Source organism: Oryzias latipes, chromosome 19 (genome assembly GCF_002234675.1).
Source record: "Oryzias latipes chromosome 19, ASM223467v1".
NCBI lineage: Eukaryota > Metazoa > Chordata > Actinopteri > Beloniformes > Adrianichthyidae > Oryzias > Oryzias latipes.
Genome location: NC_019877.2, coordinates 8,737,106 through 8,757,365, shown reverse-complemented (window position 1 = coordinate 8,757,365; position 20,260 = coordinate 8,737,106). Strand labels below are relative to the sequence as shown.

The following is a 20,260-nucleotide window of genomic DNA, read 5'->3' as shown; positions in this document are numbered from 1 at the left end:
TACAATACCTATAAGTTTATTTTCTACAGACTGGAATCAAAGTTTCCAGCCATTAAAAACATCTTGAACTCTATTAATCAAGCTCTCAAACTGCTGGGTTTTTAGTCTTTAAATAACAAGATGCAGCAGGTCAAAAGTTGAGCTTAAGCAGTTATTGTGTGGTTTCAGAAAATATGCATAAGCTCAAAAAAAGCAACAACTGTGATACTTTGAAAAATGTAGTTGAATATTAATGGTTAAAGTAAGGGGCACAGTGTGCGGAGTGAGTGATGAGATATGTCATAAAGTGAATCAACATTTCCAAATCAACATGACCATTCAAACCACACGGTTCCAGAATGAAAAATAAAGAAGGGGTAATTGACCGGAGCTTAAATTGGAAAGTTAGAGAGGGACTGAACATGTTTCGCCAAAGTCACTGGCCAAGACTCTCCATAGCTAAGAACTTGCAACACATCTCGCCTCTGTTCTGTAATTAATCATCTCTATCTGCAAGTCACATTAGCAGAAGGTGGAGGAAACCGTGTCAGTGTTTGGGACAATGGAAAATTTGCTTCTCCATTACACTTCTTCTGTAAGCATGACTTCAAACAGTTGGACCCACCCCGCGTTAATATTTATTCCACACCTTAAAACATGTGTCCAGAAATATGAAAAACATATATAGCTGCTGCCCCTTGTAAATTAGCAGTGCTTTTGGGCGAGGTGCAGAGGAAGAATACTAACCTGCTGGTTCCTCGGTGCTGCTCACCACAGCTGTGGGGTTGACCACAGGGATTTCTGAAATGCACACAAGAAACACAAAACTGCTTCACTGGTTCGATATAAATCCATACTTTTTCAAATACAGGCTATGGGCTTGTAAAGAGAGAATTTGCCTTTTCATAAACTGAACATGCTGAAATTCATTAAAAAAGGGGGGAATGGGGAGACTATCACAATAAACCTTCAAAATCATAAAATCCAGTGCAGGGAAGAAGAAAGCGTTCGAGCTAATCGGCGCCAACAGAAACACTCAGATAGTAATACAGTAAGTTTGGGCTGTAAAATGTGTAGGTCAATTATGCAAATTAAAATACTTGTGGTTTTACTTGACACTTGTTGAGGGTATTGTTGAAAGAACTGGGACTGCTAAGGAATTTAACTTAAAGACCCACTCCCACGGAAATCGTGTTTTTGACATATTCCTGGGGCTTTTTTCTGATGGTGGAGGACATATATAAAGAAAATTAAGATTAAAAATGTATTTTGGAGTATTTGTTTATTCAAATAATTGTGAACCAGAGAAAAAATGCAGAAAAAGATCATATTTGTGACGTAGAAAACCTCAAGCTTCATGCTCTGCTCCACTCTGGTTCAGACAAATAGATCCATATACATCGTTGTTTTCCTTGTCTGAGCTGTCATCTGGCTCAAAACTGTATGGCTGGATAGCTCCAATAATGCTGGGCATTTTTGTTGCATCGGTAATAATCGGTTGGGTGTGTGAGGGGCTGTAAGCTAGCAGAAGAGCACGTAAAAAGAGAGAACTGTGCAACGGGGAAATGTAGGGTCCCACCCACAACTCCTACAATGACCTCCTGCCACTCTGCAGAAACTATGTCCTGGAAAACTACACAGATTTTTAAATTTTGGGCAAAAACGGCAAAATCTTATTTAAAAGACCACTGGGACTGCTTTTAGAATGGATTAAAAAAAATTATTGGAGTGGGTCTTTATTGAACAAACTGGTAAAAATATTGAACAGTTTGAATTAGCTCAATGCATCAAGGAGAGCAACAACCACGACACATTTGAGTGATATTCTTTCTGGCAAACCACATAAAATGGAAATCTGGGACTTTAAATCAACAGATGCTGGGCTAATCCTGAGCATGTTCTATGCAGGCAATATGTGTACAGATGGACAGATGGCACGACAGTGGTTGGACCATCATGAGGCAGATGCGGTCCTCCTTTGCCAGGCACACAAAGGAAGTGTCTAGAGGAATTCCTTAAGAACCATAATTACATGCAAATTTCCAACACAAATACTGATCCTGACATTAAGGTCTCTGCTTTTGCCATAACAGAATTTTCCAGGAACGCCTGTGTAGCCACGCAGAGGATCTGCTTTTGATTGGACTTGGAAACGGAGGGCTTCTCGGAAAGCTGCTTCGAGATGAAGGCAGCAGTTGTCTCTGAGAAATGATGAACACTATGCCAACACAAACAAACAAAGACTGCAGCTAGAAAGCAATCCACGGCTGTGTGTCCTTGTGGCCGTAGCCGGTGAACATAGACAGATGATAAAAAGGTCACATGGATGTGCACCAGTGCCGCTCTGTCTTGTAGAAGCAGCTCCTCGGGAGGAAGGAGAAGGTCTGTCATGAAGCCAAACTGCTTCACAACGCTGTCATCAACTATGTTCCTCATTCATCCAGGTGCTTAAATATGAACACATCCACAAGTCTTGTTTTGACTAAAGACTTCAGTGTCACTCAGAAGAGTGTGGTTTGTCAGTCATGACCACAGATGTCTTCTCCTTCACTCTCAGTAACCATCTGTTCCATGGCTGCATGTGAGATGGAACATGGCACCCTGCGGTTGTGCTGACTGTGTGGCATTGTTGCTTTTGCTGAGTCCTGTGAATATACTGAATATATAGGGTATAGTGGAAGAAAACCCTACCTCTGAATTGAAAACATGCAAAGGAGCACAATCTTGTTATAGAAAAATATAGATTTGATTTGTTTCTGCGCATTTCACACCTTCAGTTACATGTCATACAAGAAATGTTCTATACATCCCTTATCCAAGACATTGTCAGCTTTTCTTATACGTGTCACAGATAATGGGATAAAACTGCCCCAACATGTATCATACGGTGGGTAATAAGGCATCAGTTGTGTGGTTTAACTCACTAATGCAGGGAGCCACAGGTGAACGACTCTGCTGGTAACCCTTGGCACAGCGGTTGCAGGTGATTCCGGTGACACCATCCTTGCAGGGACACTGGCCTGTGGTCTGGTTGCACGTCTTGCCGGCTGCGCCCACAGGATGGCAGTCACAGGCTGGGGTAGTTATGGGGACAGGTGTAAAGAAGGGACGACCACAAGACACCAAAAAGAGGCAAATAAAAGACAAGGTTAGACTTCATTATTAAACTTTTTTTTTGTCCCTGTGTTATTTTGTTTAATAAATAACACTGAAACTATCTGCACATGTTTGCGTTTGCAGAAACGAGACAACTTAGTTCAGAAAGACAAAAAACATTTATGAATGGCCGTTAACTTTAAATGAAAACATTAAAATCAAAGAACATCTAGTCAAAAGTAAGGCATTTAGGAGATCAATGATAGAAAACAGAGCCCAAAGGTGGGATTTATTCCCTCCTTTGACTTATTTCCTCCTTCCTAAATGCGGTGTGTCTGCTGACTCTTATTTCATCACTTCCAGAAAGTTCAGTCGATGCCACACAAATGCCAAGAGCAACAAGCAACAACTCCGGTCGCCTCCACTTGGCAAGGCTTTCATGACCATTGCCGGTTCTGGGTGATTTATTTTAGATCCTCTAACTTCATTGAGACCCCTTATTTTTGGCAGAAAAAAATGTTAAATATATGATCCAGAGTGTTGGTTTAAAGCTCTTTGACTAAAGTTTACAGGAAACGAGAGAGGATGACAGAAGGAGGGGGTGAAAGCAGAAGATGTGAGGAGAAGGAGTGCGTGAGAGATGTAGCACTGCAACATGGGACAAGCTCAGAGTCCCATGTGCTCTACAAGATAAACAAATATGAACCCATCCAAACTGTGGTCATTCTAACTGCACCAAAAAAAGCCTGAAATCTGTTCCTTAGGCAGTAAACACAAACCTATCTGTTCACAGCAGACTACACATGATGGAAAATCTAAAAACTCTTTCTTGTGCAGTTTCACGACTTATTTCTTTCCAACTACAAAAAGTTTGAGTAACGAAAGAAACGGGAGTCCTAGCATACAAATTGACCGTGACTGACTTTTCTCTAATTTCCAAAGTAATATCCGGGAAATGCATTTACACGAAAGCACCAAAGCAAACTCATAATTACCCAAATGTGTTAAGAAAGGTACTGACAGCCTAACTTAATTTTTTTGGGGGGAGAAACCCTGTAACCCAACAGCTACAGACAAAGCTTGCCAGAAAAAGGCAGCTACTAACATGCCATTTTTTTTCCTCGCCTCCTGACTGAACTGTGAATGCGTTTATTTGTGCCGTACAATTGTTATTATTATTATTTTTTTTTACTGCTACAACAAAGCAGAGGACCACCTGTTGATGCAGCACTGGAAGAGTTTAAATGGCTGAAACTGACCCAAGAGTGATCGTGTGTTTCTGGCACATGGGTGAGAAGAGATTAACTGGATTTTCGGTCTTTAGAAACATGCCCACAGGTGTCGAAGTGGCTGCGGTCTGTTTGAAGCTGTGAACAAAGAGACGTAAATCTGACGCTTCAGCGTGTGAGCAAGATCCCTGTTGTTTGAGTTAAGTCGGCTCTGTGCAAAAAGCCTAAGCTTTGAAGGTATTTCATAAAACTTTTACTAACCTGACTAAAGACAATCCAGATATATTTGTGGTGAAGTCAGCAACAGCTTGGTCTATGCCAAACACCTTCCCCCAACCCTCATCCATCAGTCAAAGTCCGAGCTCCTGCCAGATATTCCAGGTGCCACAGTGCCCATAAACCATTTGGGAATCTCTGACATTCCTTGATTTTTTTTCTTTTCTTTTGTGTAAAAACAAGACTCAGTTGATTGCTGCAAAAAACCAATCATTGGATGCAAGCGATCTGGACACATTGAAGATAAAAGTTTAAGGAATTATGTAAAAGTAGACGTTGATTCAATTTATTTGATATATATTTTGACTTAATGTTTATTATTTTTATGAAAATATGTGTCCAAAGCAGATATGGGGCAAACCAATGCCATTTGATCTCTTCTGCAGCTCCTTTATCATGCCTGCTAAGACATGTGGCAAAGTACTGAGTGGCCATTGTTTCCACCCAGCACACACACACCTCAATCTCCAAGTCTTGAACTGCAAAGACTATCAAGCAGGCTGCTATAAACAAGATGGGAATAATGTTTGACATTCTAACTTGATTGTAAACAGGCAAAGGTGGTTGAAATTTCAGAGTTGACTGTCAAAGTCCACATAGTTCAGTAAACAGCTTCAGAATGGCTGATCTAAACTGGCTGTGGGCAGCTGGATGTGGACAGGGGGTTGCTGGTGTCAATCTCCACCCCCAGCTTTCTTCCTCAGAGCTTTTTTTTTAACACTGATGTTTTATGTGCAGGGGCTAGAGCCAGTTAAGAAGCTGTAAAAATGTCCTCAGATGTTGATGACTTTTCAAGCCTTTGGGACTGTGAACGTGACACTGTCTTGGGATTTGTAGTCCTTTGACAAGACTTTGGCTAGTTTAAGTGATTAGTGTTACTGTTCATGGGCCAAAAATGCTTTTCACCACATTTGATGAAAGTAGAGTTATTTCTAATCATAACTGGAAACAATTTAACTTTTAATTACATGAATTCCTTAAGCTCATGTGCAAATGATCAAAAGTATGCATACTTTGCTGCTTGGTATGATGTGTGAGAAATATAAGCAGATTATGGCTCATGGAAAGACTGATGAGCCAATGCACAGCACTGAGCTTTAATGGAACATTCATTGCCTCATTACTAGTTTTAGCTGCAATTAATAATGAATTTAAATGCATTTTCTTCTTTATTTTTTCAGTAAAAATTTACTTTCAATCAGGAAAAACTATGATGTGCAAAATTGAAAGCTTCCTCCTATTATTAAAAAAATACATGAATATTTAATCATCTGAACCAGAACACCAATGGGGGACCTTTCTTTGTGGAGTTTGCATATTCTCCCCATGCATGTGTGGGTTTTCTCCAGGGACTCTGGCGTCCTCCCACTTTCCAAAAACATGCTTCATAGGTTAATTGTTTACTCTAAATTGTCCCTAGGCGTGAATGTGAGTGTGGGTGTGATGCGTGACCCTAAGAAAGACTGGCAACCTGTCCAGGATGTCCCCTGCCTTCGCCCACGAGTGGCCGGGATATACTCCAGTAGCCCCGTAACCCCGAAAGGGACAAAACGGGTTTAGAGAATGAACTACTGAAGTAACATGTCTTCTTAAATCACTGAACAGAAAAAAAGACTAAATACATGTGGTTTGATTGGGTTACCAATCAATGTGTTGAATGAAAACACAACAAAAAAGAAGACATTTGGTTCATAGAATGCCTATATGTAAATGATTAATAGAAAATAAAAAAAAAAACTTGGTGGTGGAGATATAATGGTTCAGAGGGGTTTTGCAGCCTCAGGACCTGAGCATCTAGAAGCCGCTGAAGACTAATAACTGCTTCATATGCAAGAATATTTTAGAGGTAAATGTGACGATATAAGTCTGACAACCAAACTCATTGGAAACTGAGTCCTGCAAACACCCAATGATCTAACACACAGTAGCAATTAGATTTGCCTTAAAAGAAGGAAATCCAGTGGATGTAATGACAGAGTTAAGTTAAAAGTTAAGTTAGAAGATTTAAAAACAGTTTGATGTGTGTTCGTTGGTTTCAAGACGTTTAACAACAGATCTCCTTGTGCGCTGTCACTCTCACAACCCAATGCATCATGGGAGATGTAGTGCATAAAACGGCCGGAGATCGCGTCTCTGAGCATCATTGTTTTGTTCACTTGTTCCACGGTCTGATACCGGATTCTGTGGAAAGCTACACCGCTAAAGACGAGCTTTAGCTGGTATTTTTGTTAGAACTGAGCGACTTTATGAGCTAAATCGGGACAAGGAAGTGAAGACTTTAACCACTTCTGATTGGTCAAACTGATGACATGTGATTAAGCCCCCCAAGAATGATTGGTGGAGACAGTTAAAGGGGCGGGACTTTTCCAAAATACAGCCGAAGCTGCAGCTGAATCGCGGTACTGTACCATCATTCTTATCAAAATGTCTTTAATAAAATAAAATAAACGCAAAGAAAAAGTATTTTACGATCTTTTATATTCTTAACTCCTCAGTGTTTAATCAGGGCCTGTTTGGATGAACAGAGAGCTGAAATCCTGGAGATGGGAAATGTTTTTAGATCAGTTAATGAGAGCAATTTCTCACGGCGCACTTGACCATCTCCCACGGCACACTAGTGTGCCGCGGCACACTGGTTGAAAAACACTGCACTAGAGTAATGACATGCATTGTTTTATGAGGGGTTTGCATAAAAATGTTTTTGGTTTTTGGTCTCATTGAGTACAAACTTTTAAAAGATTTGAAGATATTTTTTTGTTTTTGCTTTGTTATGATAAAGCTACTACTTAAAATCTTGTGATTTCACCATTTTTTCTTTTTTTTTTCAAAGTGTAAAGGTTTTATGGAAGAGCTACATGCTCACATTCCACTTGTTCATCACTACCAATCGAAAGTACCAAAGATGGCACATACTTTTTTTGCTTTCTGGACATCCATTTATTACAAGTTTGATTAAAAACAGGCTTTAAAGCAATCCGTTTTCTTGAACCTCCAATGTTCCATCCTTTTGCTCCCCCTTAAAAAACACCCGTGTTTTATTGACCATTTCAGACGTGACGCACAGCCGAGCCATTCTTCAGACTTCAATCATGACCCGGACACATGCTCGCTGAATGCAGGAAAAACTGAGGAGCTAAAAAATGAGTTGAGGGAAATAAATGAACAAGAGGAAGACAAAGGTGCTAAAGGTTTGTCATGAATCACAAGGAGAAAAAAATGAGATGTCCAGAAGCAGCTTGAGGTGATGGTTATGAGAAAAATCTGTAGAGAGGGAGATGAAAAAAGACACGATGAAGCAAAGGGAAATGGGAGCTCCTCAAAGGCCAAGAAGTTGCTCTGATCAATCAATGAGTCAGGCCACCCTGAAGAGGCTTTTGGGGCAGTAAGTTACATTTCTTTCAGATCTGCAGGCTTTGTGGAGGAGGTTGATAAACTGTTTATCACCTGATCTCTTGGCTTTCACAGAGGAAAAAAACTGGAGGGTTGCACATGTTTGATAGCTAAAGGAAAGCAGAAGTTAGGAAGAGGGCAACTCAGAATCTGAAGCAGATCTCATTCTATTGTCTGGGCTCATATCATTTATATTTTGAGGCATGTAACTAAGTCACTGTACAGTTTTGTCTTTACATGATGAATATCCCAAAATGCCAGAGCAGCAAACATTGGTTCATGTGGCCTGATATCTTGCCATTTCTAACCCCATCGTTTCGGGTTTCAGGTTCTGTCGGCCACAGAGGAAAAACTGAGCAAAAGCCAGCAAAAGTCTTGCTATGAAATTTTGATCTAAAGGTTTTGAACTCCTTGCAGACATAGAAGCTTTCAGCGATGTTACTTTTTGTGCTTTGACAGTATTTCTTCATCCTCACTAAAATCAGCCGAGCAAAGAAAATAAAAAGATGATTTTCTGCTGCTATTTCTTTGATCTTATTTGGTCCAAATAAAAAGTGGAAAAAACGTGTTTTTGTTGCAATATCTCAAGACTGATATCTGGCTTGAAAAGCTAATGGCACATGTAAAAAAAATAATAATAAAAATCAATGTGGTTTTTGGGGAATGATTTGATGGGAAAAGCTTTAGACCTGAGAGAAATTCATGGCAAATCAAATTGATCAATCTTCAGAGAAAAGTTGTGGCTCCATTGTAATTCAGCCTCTGTTTTTTTTTATGGTTTTTCAGAAATGTATAATTATATGAAGTATAATTTTCACTTCAATATGTTTTCTTTAAGAGAGAACACCAAAAAAGTAAAAATCAAACTTAGATTTTGCTCTTCTGTTGTTGATCAAACTGGTTGTTCTTACCTTTGCAGGCTCGTCTGTGAGTTATCGGTCTGCCCATGTCTCGGTAAAATCCCTCTTTGCAGTAATGACAATGACGTCCAGCAGTGTTGTGACGACAATTCATGCAGACTCCTCCACTCTTCCTGCCCGACAGCTTGTACAGCTCCATGTTGAATCGACAGCGGCGAGCATGCAGGTTGCAGTTGCACGCTGCAGAGGGAACAGCCAACAAGTTTTGTTAACCAAAAATGTAAACCTTTGTTTAAGCCAAAGAGAGCAGAGAGATTTTCCCGTAAAATACTACAATTATGAATATTTTAAGTGCATTGTGAGCTTGGCTGCTGCTCTACAGATCATCAATCAAAAGTGTGATTTGCAGAGCTCATTTTCTCTGTTTCATAATTAATAGATCTGGCTTTTTTCAGCTCATTGGTTATTAATTTCTGGGGGAAAAAAGTTCATTTCATGAATCAATGATGAATAAAGAACTTTCCTTCAAATGCAGAGCGGCTTTGAGCTTGGTCCTTTCTAAAGAAGAATATTTGTAACAAAAAAAAAGGGGTTTTATTGACTGGCATTTTTAAAACCAGCCTCCGGAAATAAATTTCATCTTGAATACAGAGGCAAAATCAAGGGTTGAAGGTACTGGTACTATAAAATGCATTTAAAAAAGGAAAAAAAAAACAAGCATCAATGGATGAGAAACAAGCAATAAAGAACCCCCCTCCCCCCCAATAAAAAAATAACCCTGACAGATCAGCCTAAAGCTCTGTTCACACCAACACCTTGTAAAAGCGTGTATATGTGGGCTTTAGGCTTCTGCGTTCAAATTCTTGCGTTCACAAGTTTCCACGGCCGATTTAGGGCTCTACTTACAAAAATCCCGGCTGTTGAAAGTTAAGCCAGGACAAACTTTGACCAATCAGGGACCCTAAATTTGGTTGTGATGTATGGAAGATGACCCCTTTTAATTTAGGGAAGTCCCAACTGTATAAAAACCCATTCAGAAGAAAATTGAGTTTTTGGTGTTAACATGGTCTTGTAGGATTTTTCTCATGGAGGACATATATAAAGAAAATATAGTTTAAAATAGCATTTCTGAGTTTTTCTGTATATAAATTGTGGTGAACCAGGAGCAGACCCAAACATGCCACTGGAAAGACATAGAAGTTATTATGACACGCCATGTGTCATAAAACTCCATGCTCTGCATTGTAGTGCATCCATTTGTAGACAACTAGATCCACGTGGATCCTCGTCCAAGCTGGTTTCCCGTGCTATCTAGCTCACCAATATTGCTCGCCATTTTTGCTGCAGTAATGTAACTTCACGTCACATTCCCGGTGGGAACGTAGTATTACAGATTAGATTTTTAAAACAGACTATTGGATTAATAAAACACATCATCATTATAAAAGTCACTTACTATTTCTTAGCTAATGGACTATAAAATAGTTTATTAATGAGATGATCATGCCTCCTGTTTTTCAATTGCAACCTCATCTGCAGCAGCCGAACTTTTTCTCTTTTTTTTCTAGCAGATCTTTGGTCTCAATAAATGTGATGTGTTTGGTGAAAAAAATCCCGGATCATTTGCTTTTAAATGGGGCTTTGCTTGTTGATTTTTGTTGGGATCTACTTTATTCTGCCTAGATTTCTTTTCCATTGGGGTTCCCCATCATGTTTACACCACTTTTACATTTTGGGCACAACTTATTAAGATTAAGAATATCTTTTGCTGTAGTCTGTAATATAGTACACTCTTTTTAACCTTTAGTTTAAATCAATTAACAAGGTATATAACATGATTACTAAACCTTAGCTGCAGAATTATTCAACCCTTCTAGAAATGTCAGCCACTTGCCTAAAATTTTAATAATTTGTACTGAAAATTACTCAAAACATAATTATTACAAATCTGAAGTATGAAAAGATAAGATTTATATATTTTGTTTGGTAGTTTTCACTCGCTTTTTTACAGTAACCCAGTAGACAATAGCAATATAAAACGGCTAGGAAATCATCCCTTGATAACGGTCGACTGCAATAACTCCAGGGGAGAAGCTGTGAGAATAAGCTATGCCCCCTAATTTTTGAGTCAATATTTGTATCATAATTGACCCATGATCAAGAAATTCTTCATCCAAACATCTTTAACGATTGCGAAAAGAACAAAAGCAAAATTTTTTAAGAGATCTTGAGCCCCTCAAATTATGGATTTTATTGATATTTTTACGTATTTTTGATCCTTTTACATGTAATGACCTTCCACTCAGCTGATTTCATTTGCCACCCTTTTAAAGTTTTCTACCCCCTTCCTGCCCCCTTTATACAATGTTCTGGCTCCACCACTGGATTACTCTCGTGGCATAATTCCTTCAGACATTATTTTCAGTTTATGGAACAGATTAAAATAAAATTTAGTTTATTCTGTTGTTATTGCTAATTGATAGGAAGAATATTTCTCAAGAACAAATACTTTGGTAACTCTTAGCGGCATCATTTTTCACAAGACCCTCAGATATTTAAGATTTGTTTCTTCTAATTTTTTGTCCCCATCACTAATAAACTTAAAACCCTTTCAAACATTCTTGGGCAAAAGGGGGATTCTCATAAAATGTTGCAGGTTCTTTAGGTGGAGTTGCATGGGTGCTAATGTGTTAAAACTTTCTGTATATTTTATTTTACTTCTCAGGTACTACTATTACACCAGCATGTGCACGCACAATACTCTATATGGAAATTCAATTTCTCAAAGTACAGTTTTTCATAATTTATTTTTCTTTAAACGTTTCTTTCTTCTTAGAAATGATGTAAAGCACTTCTCATGCCCGTTGTGTGGGAAACGTTCCACATAAATAATCATAAAATACACCTGACAAAACGTAAAGTGTGACTAGTAATCTGAACAGTGAATAATTTTCTTCTCCCTTCAGGTTGAAAAGGAAGCCAGGCACCTGGTTTGACAAGAGGCCCACTTAAATCCACAGCAGCCTTTTAAAAAAAATAAGAGAAAAAAGAAGAGAAATGTGGTGGTCGAGGGTTCACATTCCCAGACTGTTTTCCAATTCCATCCTGTTATTACGTGGTCCAATTTGTATGGAATTCAGCCATTAATAAAGTACTGTTTTATGTATGAATTCATATCAAAGCAGCTCTTTTTGAACTGCAATTTTTTTTCCTGCTTTGATGGACCGGAGAGTCGCACATCAGAAAGGGCCTTTGACCTGTGACAGCAGTCACAGTAGTTGGAGGGCAGCATTGTCAGACAGGAAAATAAAGTTAGCGTGACTTCTTTTTTTAGTCGGTGAAAGAGATAAAACTTGTTGAGCTCTTAATTTGACAAAACATCACCCAAAATGTCATAAAGAGTTTATGCAAAATATGTATTCGGACTTCTGTTTTCACCAAAAAGGGAGATAACCAACCCACCCACCTCCTGTGGAGGTGGGGGTCCAACCACAGATCATGATCAACCCTCTGAAACAGCTGCGAGAACTTGTGCCCATTAACACCTTTGCTGGAAAACCTCAAAGCAACAGTTCACTCTTTCTTCTCAGCCAAAGTACAAACACCATTTCCAAGGCATCTTCTTGATTTATTACTATGCAACAAGATCAGCAAAAAAAAAAAAAAAAAAAGTACAAGAGAATGTGTTCAAGTGAAAAAAAAAAGCTCCTTCAATTGAACCCATAAATGCTTTGGCATGTGTGGCCGTGATGGTTTTAACACCAGCCAGATTGCGTGAGGAAAGAGGGTGATGGTGGGATATCTCCAGACCAGAGAAAGCTAAGAGACACGTGGAGCTAAGGAGAAACATGATTATGAAAAAGGTGTGTGTGGTTTTTGATGAGTTCCTCTAAACGCAGCTGCCTCAGCATCCTGGAATGTTTATTGGTTTGTTTTGAAGTGCTTGTGCACACACATGCCGACACACCACCTCCTATCAACCTGCCGACCCCCCCATCAACTAAATTAGACTCAGCGGGGATTACTTGCCTCTGTTGAAGGCCATTTTTAACTCATTAACAAAATCAAAGTCTCATTATGGCTCTGAAAAGGTCTCATCTATTGTGAAAAAATTGAAATGAAAGAAATTAAACATCTATCGTCAGCCATCGGTTAAACAAATAAAGCTTGACCAGAAAAAAACTCAGTAAAAATGGCAGACAAGATAAGGGTTTTTACCACCTTTACCCCTTTTGCAACTAGGAGATGTGGCAAGAAGTCAAGGTTGCTCCTAAATCTTCTTAGGACTGGTTTATTATTTCAGAGAGAACATCAATCCCCCACATTAAATCCACATTTGGTTTACACTTACACAATTTAGGACACCTGACAGCACAAAAAGGTGCTTTCAATGCTTCTGAGGAAAACTATTACCGCACTATAAGGCACACTCAAAAGCTTTTTTTTTTTCAAAAAACAATAGTGCGCCCTATAATCCAGAGCGCCTTATATATGGGATCATTCTGGTTGTGTTTACTGATGTTTTAAATGATTTTTAAAAGGACACAGTGCTCTGTCAAACTGTCAGTCTGTTTTTTTACGAGTTGCAACAAATTTATTGTAAATACGCTAATGTGGATAACGTGTAGCGGTGTCAGACTGTGTTTTTTTAGGTGTTATGAACAAGGTTGGAAGTTAGCATAGTCACTGTAATGTTTGCTTTAGTGTTATCAATCGTTTTTTTTTCGTGTAGCAAACAAGGGTATGAGTTGCAGGTATTATGAATTTACTAACGTGCAACGTGTTACAAACAAGTTCTAGAGTTACTGTGAACGCAGTTAATATAGCCTGACAAACTGACTTATTTGTCTCACTTAACCCTTGTGCTATCCTAGGCACTTTAACGTTGGGAGTTGGGTCATCTAGACCCACTAGACAGTGCGCTGAACCTTTTTTTTTTCAATGATTTGTGATCTTCACTGGTGTCCATGGATAACATGAAATCTTTCCACCTTTATCCACCTTGTCCTGGTAGGGAGAACATGTCAATGTAAGGGTGGGGTCGTCTAAAATAGCACAAGGGTTAATGTGCTTTATAGCCCATTGTGCCTTATAAATATATGACAAATTTCAAAAACAGACCATTTGTTGATGGTGCGCCTTATTATCCGGTGCAAATACAAAAACTAATTAATTGCTCAATCTGCTACAAAGGCAGTAATAGTGAAGAAAAAAAGTGCAGGTCTTATAAAAACCCTAAAAGTCTTTTTTTATAATGATAATTTAAATTATCTTGTCTAACCCTATCGTTTACCATATTTCTTTATTATGGCCCTCACTTCGAGAGAGATCATACAATGTACTTTGATAAGTCAAGAGTTACATGACAAATCAATTTGTAAAGACTGAAACAAACACTTTATACAGTGCTCCTCTGTCTCCTTTTTACATCAGGGGTAAATCTAACCTTTTTTACCCTTCCATCTTGAATAAAGCCAAGCCGGTAAACACAGCCAATTGATTTTGGATGCCTATGTAAAACCCAAATCCCATGGCTGAAGTTGGTCCTTGAAAATTGGAGGGCTCATCCCACCACCTTTCCCCTTTTGACTCGGGCAGTAGTCCAGACCTGCTGCTGCCTCCCTTGGGTGCCCTCTCTCTTTCACAGGCTATACTATGTGGGCTCATACTATGCTGTGTGAGTGCCCATATGTATGCCGTCTGTGTATGTTTGGGCTGGGTTCCACCTGGCTGCTCCAGCCACCTGTTCAGGGCACGAGGGGAACACCTGGTTAATTAGCTCCTCATTATAGCCCAAGCAATGTAAAGTCAAGCACACACACTGCCATATTTATGTGCCAGGGACATCTTGGAGAGGCAGTAAACTCTATCAAAGTGATAGGTTGAGCCAATGGATCAACAGAAGCTACAAAATCTTGAGCAGATGGCTGTTATCAAGGTTTTAGGATTTTCAGAGATCTGTGCAAAGAAACTACACATAACTAACAGCATATTTCCATGCAATGAATTGTTTTGGTGTACTTTGCTGAAACGCATGAAAGAGCCACCTCTACTTTGCTTGCTCTGCATCTTGGTTCAAGTATCTTAAACTTCTGGCATTGACACCATGCCTCAGCACTGCTCTCCCTCTGCTGGTTTCTGTGGTTAGCCTCATGATGTGGACTTTAGAGAAAGCTGTCGGTAACCTTTTTGAACTCAGATTTCCCTTAGTTTTTCTCCGCATCACACTCTCTCGTCTTACTTCCATAAAAAAAGAACATCTCAAACATGTCTTACCCCAGACTGCAATTTATTTGATACGTGCAAAGATTTAAACTCTTGTTTTCAGACATTCAATATCTTTGACCAGGTTTTATGTTGCTTTAACTGATCTTTGCTCTACACCTTTCCAAACATTTCCCCAAAAGTAGCACAGTCGAGAATTTCTTGGTCTCATTTACAGCTTGGATCTAAAAATAAGGTAATTATTAATAAAATGAGTCAAATAAGTTTTGGTCCATACTCTTGATAATAGAAAAACTTGATTTAAGACTCAAAAAACTCAAATTGCTTGATTTAAGATCTAAATGCATTTTATCAAACAGTGTTCTGCTGGAACGTTTCAACAAGCCACTTTGCTGTTTTATATGTTTTTCTATGAGGCTTGCTATTTTTAGTTGATGGGCAATAAACAAAATACAAAAAAACCTTGTATACCATTTTAATTACAATTTTAAGGAGCTGAAATCCCAATCATTTTCTGAAGGCATTAATTCAATTTTGAGGATGTAGTTTTAAAGTTTACAAAGTGTTGACAAGTTGGACTGGCATTTGTCGTCATTCCATTTATTTATTTCTTTTTTAACTTGTCCTGTCCTACAGCTGAAGACCTCTTGTGTTGGACAGATTTTACTGTTACAATAGGGGTTTATGGATCTTCAGACAAACAGAGTGTATAATTGCATAACCCCCTTTTGTATTTAAGGCTAAGCTTTATTTATGATAATTATATTTGTATGCATTCCATGTTGGACCGGACAGAAGGAAAGAAGAGAGAAATAAATAGAGTGGGATGTTAGAGATGGGAGATAAGGGGTCAGAATGGGGGGAGATGGGGGGGGCAGTCCATATTACAAAATCAAAACATAAGAGTGTCAGTAAATTGCATGACTTAGTTCACATCAACAAATAGCCTGTACACACTATTTACAGGTTGGACACGGACAGCTACACAAAGTTGTTTTGTTGTCATTTTCGGAAAAAAAAGTAGATTTATGTTTAATAATAAATGCTAGTTTTAGATTTTATGAGCATTTATTTAGATGGTATTCTCATTTTGTTCTAAAATGAGTACCGTAATTTGTCCTTCTTACACTAATTTTAGGTAACCGTAATCTAAATAAACTACAATTAGGTCCACAAAAAATAAAAACCATTTGCTTAGAAATAGAAAAACTATACTTAATGCTGGGCTGTATATTTCAACTCGAAGTCATTTTGTCTGACAATTAGCTTTTTTGAATGCTTGCAGCAACTCCTTGTTTCTAGATTTTGATATGCTATTATAAGGTTTGTTGTTAGGTAAAATGTACTTTCTGCATGGACAGATAATTTGACTACTTTCATGATTTCCTTAGAGCTCTTCGCCTATTTTTAGCCTTCCTCTTTTTGCAGTGTATTTTTTTTGCTAGTTTCTTCATTCTATTCTCTTTTTTTCTTTTTGAATGCCACCAGGCGGACAGAGATCTTAGAAAAGGGTATGCTGGAGGTTTGCCAGTTTGAGGGGGTTTCTGGTGTCACTTTCTGGTGCTTTCCTAATTTTGTTCCCTCTCACTGGTGCATTTCACTTCCCCACATTTGAACAGTATTATCTGCAGTTCTTTCTTTGCATCATCTCTCTGTCCTTCTTGTTTGCCCCTTCCCTCCTCTACAGTGTTGCAATCCAACAGTGATTGGAAAAGACAGAGAATGTTGTGCAATCAAATTTGCATGGAGATTCAAACAGTGGTAAACCAACGCTGGTCTCTTTTACTTTTGGTAAAACAACAACAAAAAACATATTCTGGGAAAATGCCGTAAATGCCTTAGATGGTCTACAAATATAAAGTGACAGATGGAACAAACTGTGTAAATTTGTTACCTCAGCTAGCATTAACAGCAAAAATGATTAACAAATGCAGGGGAAGAGGAAGCGTAAGTGCTTCCACAGCTCACAGTTTATAGTCTCCAAACTATCTCCACATTGCAGTGCCCCACAATCATGTTGCTTTATATTTGGTTAAAAAATAAAAACTTTTTTAACGTCTTCTTACAAAAAGTAACTTCTTATTAGACCTGTAGACAGACTTAAAAGCAGTTCCTGGCCCATGATGAAAAATAATTAACAGTAAAAAAACAAAAAACTGACATTGCAAGAAAGTTGTCGATGTGATTGATTGAAAGAGAAAAAATTCCTTAATGTTTTAATGTTACATAAAGGAAATGCAACTCTTTATCTTTCTGCCAATGGACACAGTCTGTGTCTCAACCATGAAACAACATGACTTGAATTATAAAAGGCAATTTTCCCTCTTCAGTGCCACAACACAGGTTTGCTGGAACCACTCTAGTTGCTATCAGGAAACTACAGTCAACTTAGGGCACTAAAAACTGGACATCATCATTTGATCACAGACTATTGTTCGTCCACAAAGACTTACTTCTACAGACTATACAGAAACATCTCATCTAGCATGGCTTAACCCATTTGCTAAGAGAAAAGTCAATAGAAAGAAGAAGCAAACTCCATTGGATGGCCATCTTATTCTGCCCCATATTCTACAAACCTCCGACTAGTTCCAGCTGCTAGAACGGCAACAGTAACTCAAAGAATCACTGGTTACAACTGAGGTCTGCAGATGTCCATCTCTGAATGCACAACACAACCAACCTTGAGGCAGATGGGCTACAGGAGCAGAAGACCACACTGGGTGCCATTCCTGTCAGCTAAGAATAAGAAACTGAGGCTACAATTCACATAGGCTCACCAAAATAGTTTTATATGAATAAAAACCATATTTTATTTGCACACTCTGGGCCCCTTAGTACTAATTGGTTACAACATCATGGCCTACCTGAATATTGTTGCTGACCATGTCCATCCCTGTATGACCACAGTGTACCATCTTCTGATAGTTACTTCCACCAGGATAAGGCGCTATATCATGAAGCTGGAATCCTTTCATACTGGTTTCTTGAACATGACAATAAGTATATTGGACTGAAATGACCTCCACAGTCAGCAGATTTCAACCCAATAGAGCCCCTTTGGGATGTGGTGGAACGAGAGATTGGCATCATGGGTGTACAGCACATCTGGAGCAACTATGCAATGCCATCATGTATATATTGACCAAACTCTATGAGGAATGTTTCCAGTACTTTGTTGAATCTATGCCACAAAGAATGTATGCAGTTCTGAAGGCCAAAGGCGATCCGACCCGGTGCCAGCTAGGTGTACCCAATAAAGTGGCCAGTGAGTGTAAATGCATGTTTGTAACTTCATTTTCTGCTTTCATAGCCATATGCAGAGCATGCTATGAGATCATTTTTATAGTAACTAGTTGCACTGTTCAGCTAAGTTCAAGCACCTTTCTTCTAATCATTTGTCTATCAATTTAATTAAAGCTGTTCAGTAAGTTTTGTAAAATAATTAGCACATCATAATGCAAAGGTCGAAAATATTTTTAGATGTGATTGGTGTGATTATTTGGGTGAAGGATATTGAAAATGCTATTTCTCATTTTGGGTAAAAACCCATAATTTTAGAGAACAAGCAGCAATCTCACGGCTGCCACCCCCAATATAAGCAAACAACCACAAAGTACATGTTTTTATGCAGATGCAGCCAAAAACAGTGATTTGAACACAACAAGAAAAAGGCTGATATCAGCAAAACCAAGAGCGCACGTAACAAAAATTAGCAGACTGGAAATGTCCCGACAAGGAGTTAATTTTTGACAAGAGTCAGTTACACATGAACAGAGAGAAAGAGAGCGCCGGCGGTGATGTGCACCTTGGGAAGTGATTGCTACCATCTGTCAGAGACGGTAAATGTGGGTCTGGGAGAGCAGGGTGGGCACACTGCAGCTTCACCAGTTTGCTTTGACAGTGGAATTAAAACACCATCAAATCCCATGGGGCTCACAAATATGAATGGGGAAGCCTTTCCACGCAGAAAGAATTAAAAAAATGTGTGTGTGGCAGGCAAAGAGTAAACTATTAAACAATCCAGCATTTAAACCTCACAGATATAGTGTTGTAATTTGATACTTTGCTTTTCTAAATCTTTGTTGCACAATATTTGTTCTCAATTGCGGAATGAGAAGAGCACCAGACCCTTGAGGGTTGGCCAATTACTAAATGTTAAGCACTTATGAGGGGGAAAATAGACAAATAAGAAATGGAAAACCCCATGATTTAGCCCTAAAAATACAAACCTTTAAAAATGTTGAACACCGTATCTCTCTTGGTGATCCTGTGGCTCTTTAGTCCTGTGCTAACTTCCCCCAAGGAGTGATTTTCAAACAACATTCTGCGGCTGTGTAATTATGTGAAAGCACTAGAGGTTTCTTTTTCACAAATCACTTTCGTTGGCCCAGCCACCCCCTTCAGCACAAGCACGCACACATTAACAACTCCTGCTAATTTCAGAGTCGCTCTGTAAGTAATTGAGTGTTGGTTCTCCCTTATCCTCCTGAGACATCCATCTGAGGTGGAGGCCTTTTTAGACGTTTTCAGTTAAGGAGAGAACACATAACATACATGCAAGCCATAACATTTAAGTAGGTCTAACATTTAAAAGTCCATCCTTGCTTACCATCAATTTGTGTTCTGATGTCCCCCAGGGACAGATGAAAACAGTTTTATGTTGTGAACTGTATAGCTGTATCCTCCTGAGAAACTCTCAAGAGATTAGTTTTTTCAGGACCAAACATCACCATGTTGCAAGAACAGCAACACACAACCCCCCACCTTCAAGCACATCGATTGAGAAACTATTATATCTTGTGCTCTTTGTGTTGCATAAACTCTCCAACCTCACAAACTGCCTTCATTTTAAGTGTGGCATGTTTGACTGTGAGGTTATTCTTCAATTGCAAAGCCTAAAAAAAAAACGCCTTGATGAATTTGCCCTATGACTGGAACATGGGCCTGACCCCTGCTTGCCCTTCAGTTAGGGAGTGGTAATGGTGGACTGGAGGGGAGGGGGCGCTATTTTGAAATTCTAATCAGCACTGAATAACCATCTGTCCCTTGTCAGCGAGGGAATTGAAAAGAGCAAGAATGAAAAGAAGAGTTTGTACTTCTGTGGTATTTAGGCTTTTTAGTTCTGTCATGCAGATCTGAAAGGTTCATCTGTGCCATGGTCCTGGGCATATGCTCCCCCTGACACGCACGCACGCATACACG

The 20,260-nt window shown here is 39.0% G+C and overlaps 1 protein-coding gene across 4 annotated transcripts in view; it reads right to left on the bottom strand.

Moving 5' to 3' along the window:
* The window catches only part of LOC101160359 (netrin-3), a 46,871-nt gene that overhangs the window by 7,328 nt on the left and 19,283 nt on the right, over positions 1-20,260 (bottom strand). For all 4 annotated transcript variants that reach the window (XM_020711911.2, XM_011488108.3, XM_004080338.4 and 1 more), the window contains exons 3-5: positions 8,882-9,070; positions 2,904-3,053; positions 727-780 (exon numbers count right to left, since the gene is read on the bottom strand). In XM_020711911.2, coding sequence (XP_020567570.1) covers positions 727-780; positions 2,904-3,053; positions 8,882-9,070 — 393 coding nt within the window. The remainder of the gene's footprint in view (positions 1-726; positions 781-2,903; positions 3,054-8,881; positions 9,071-20,260) is intronic.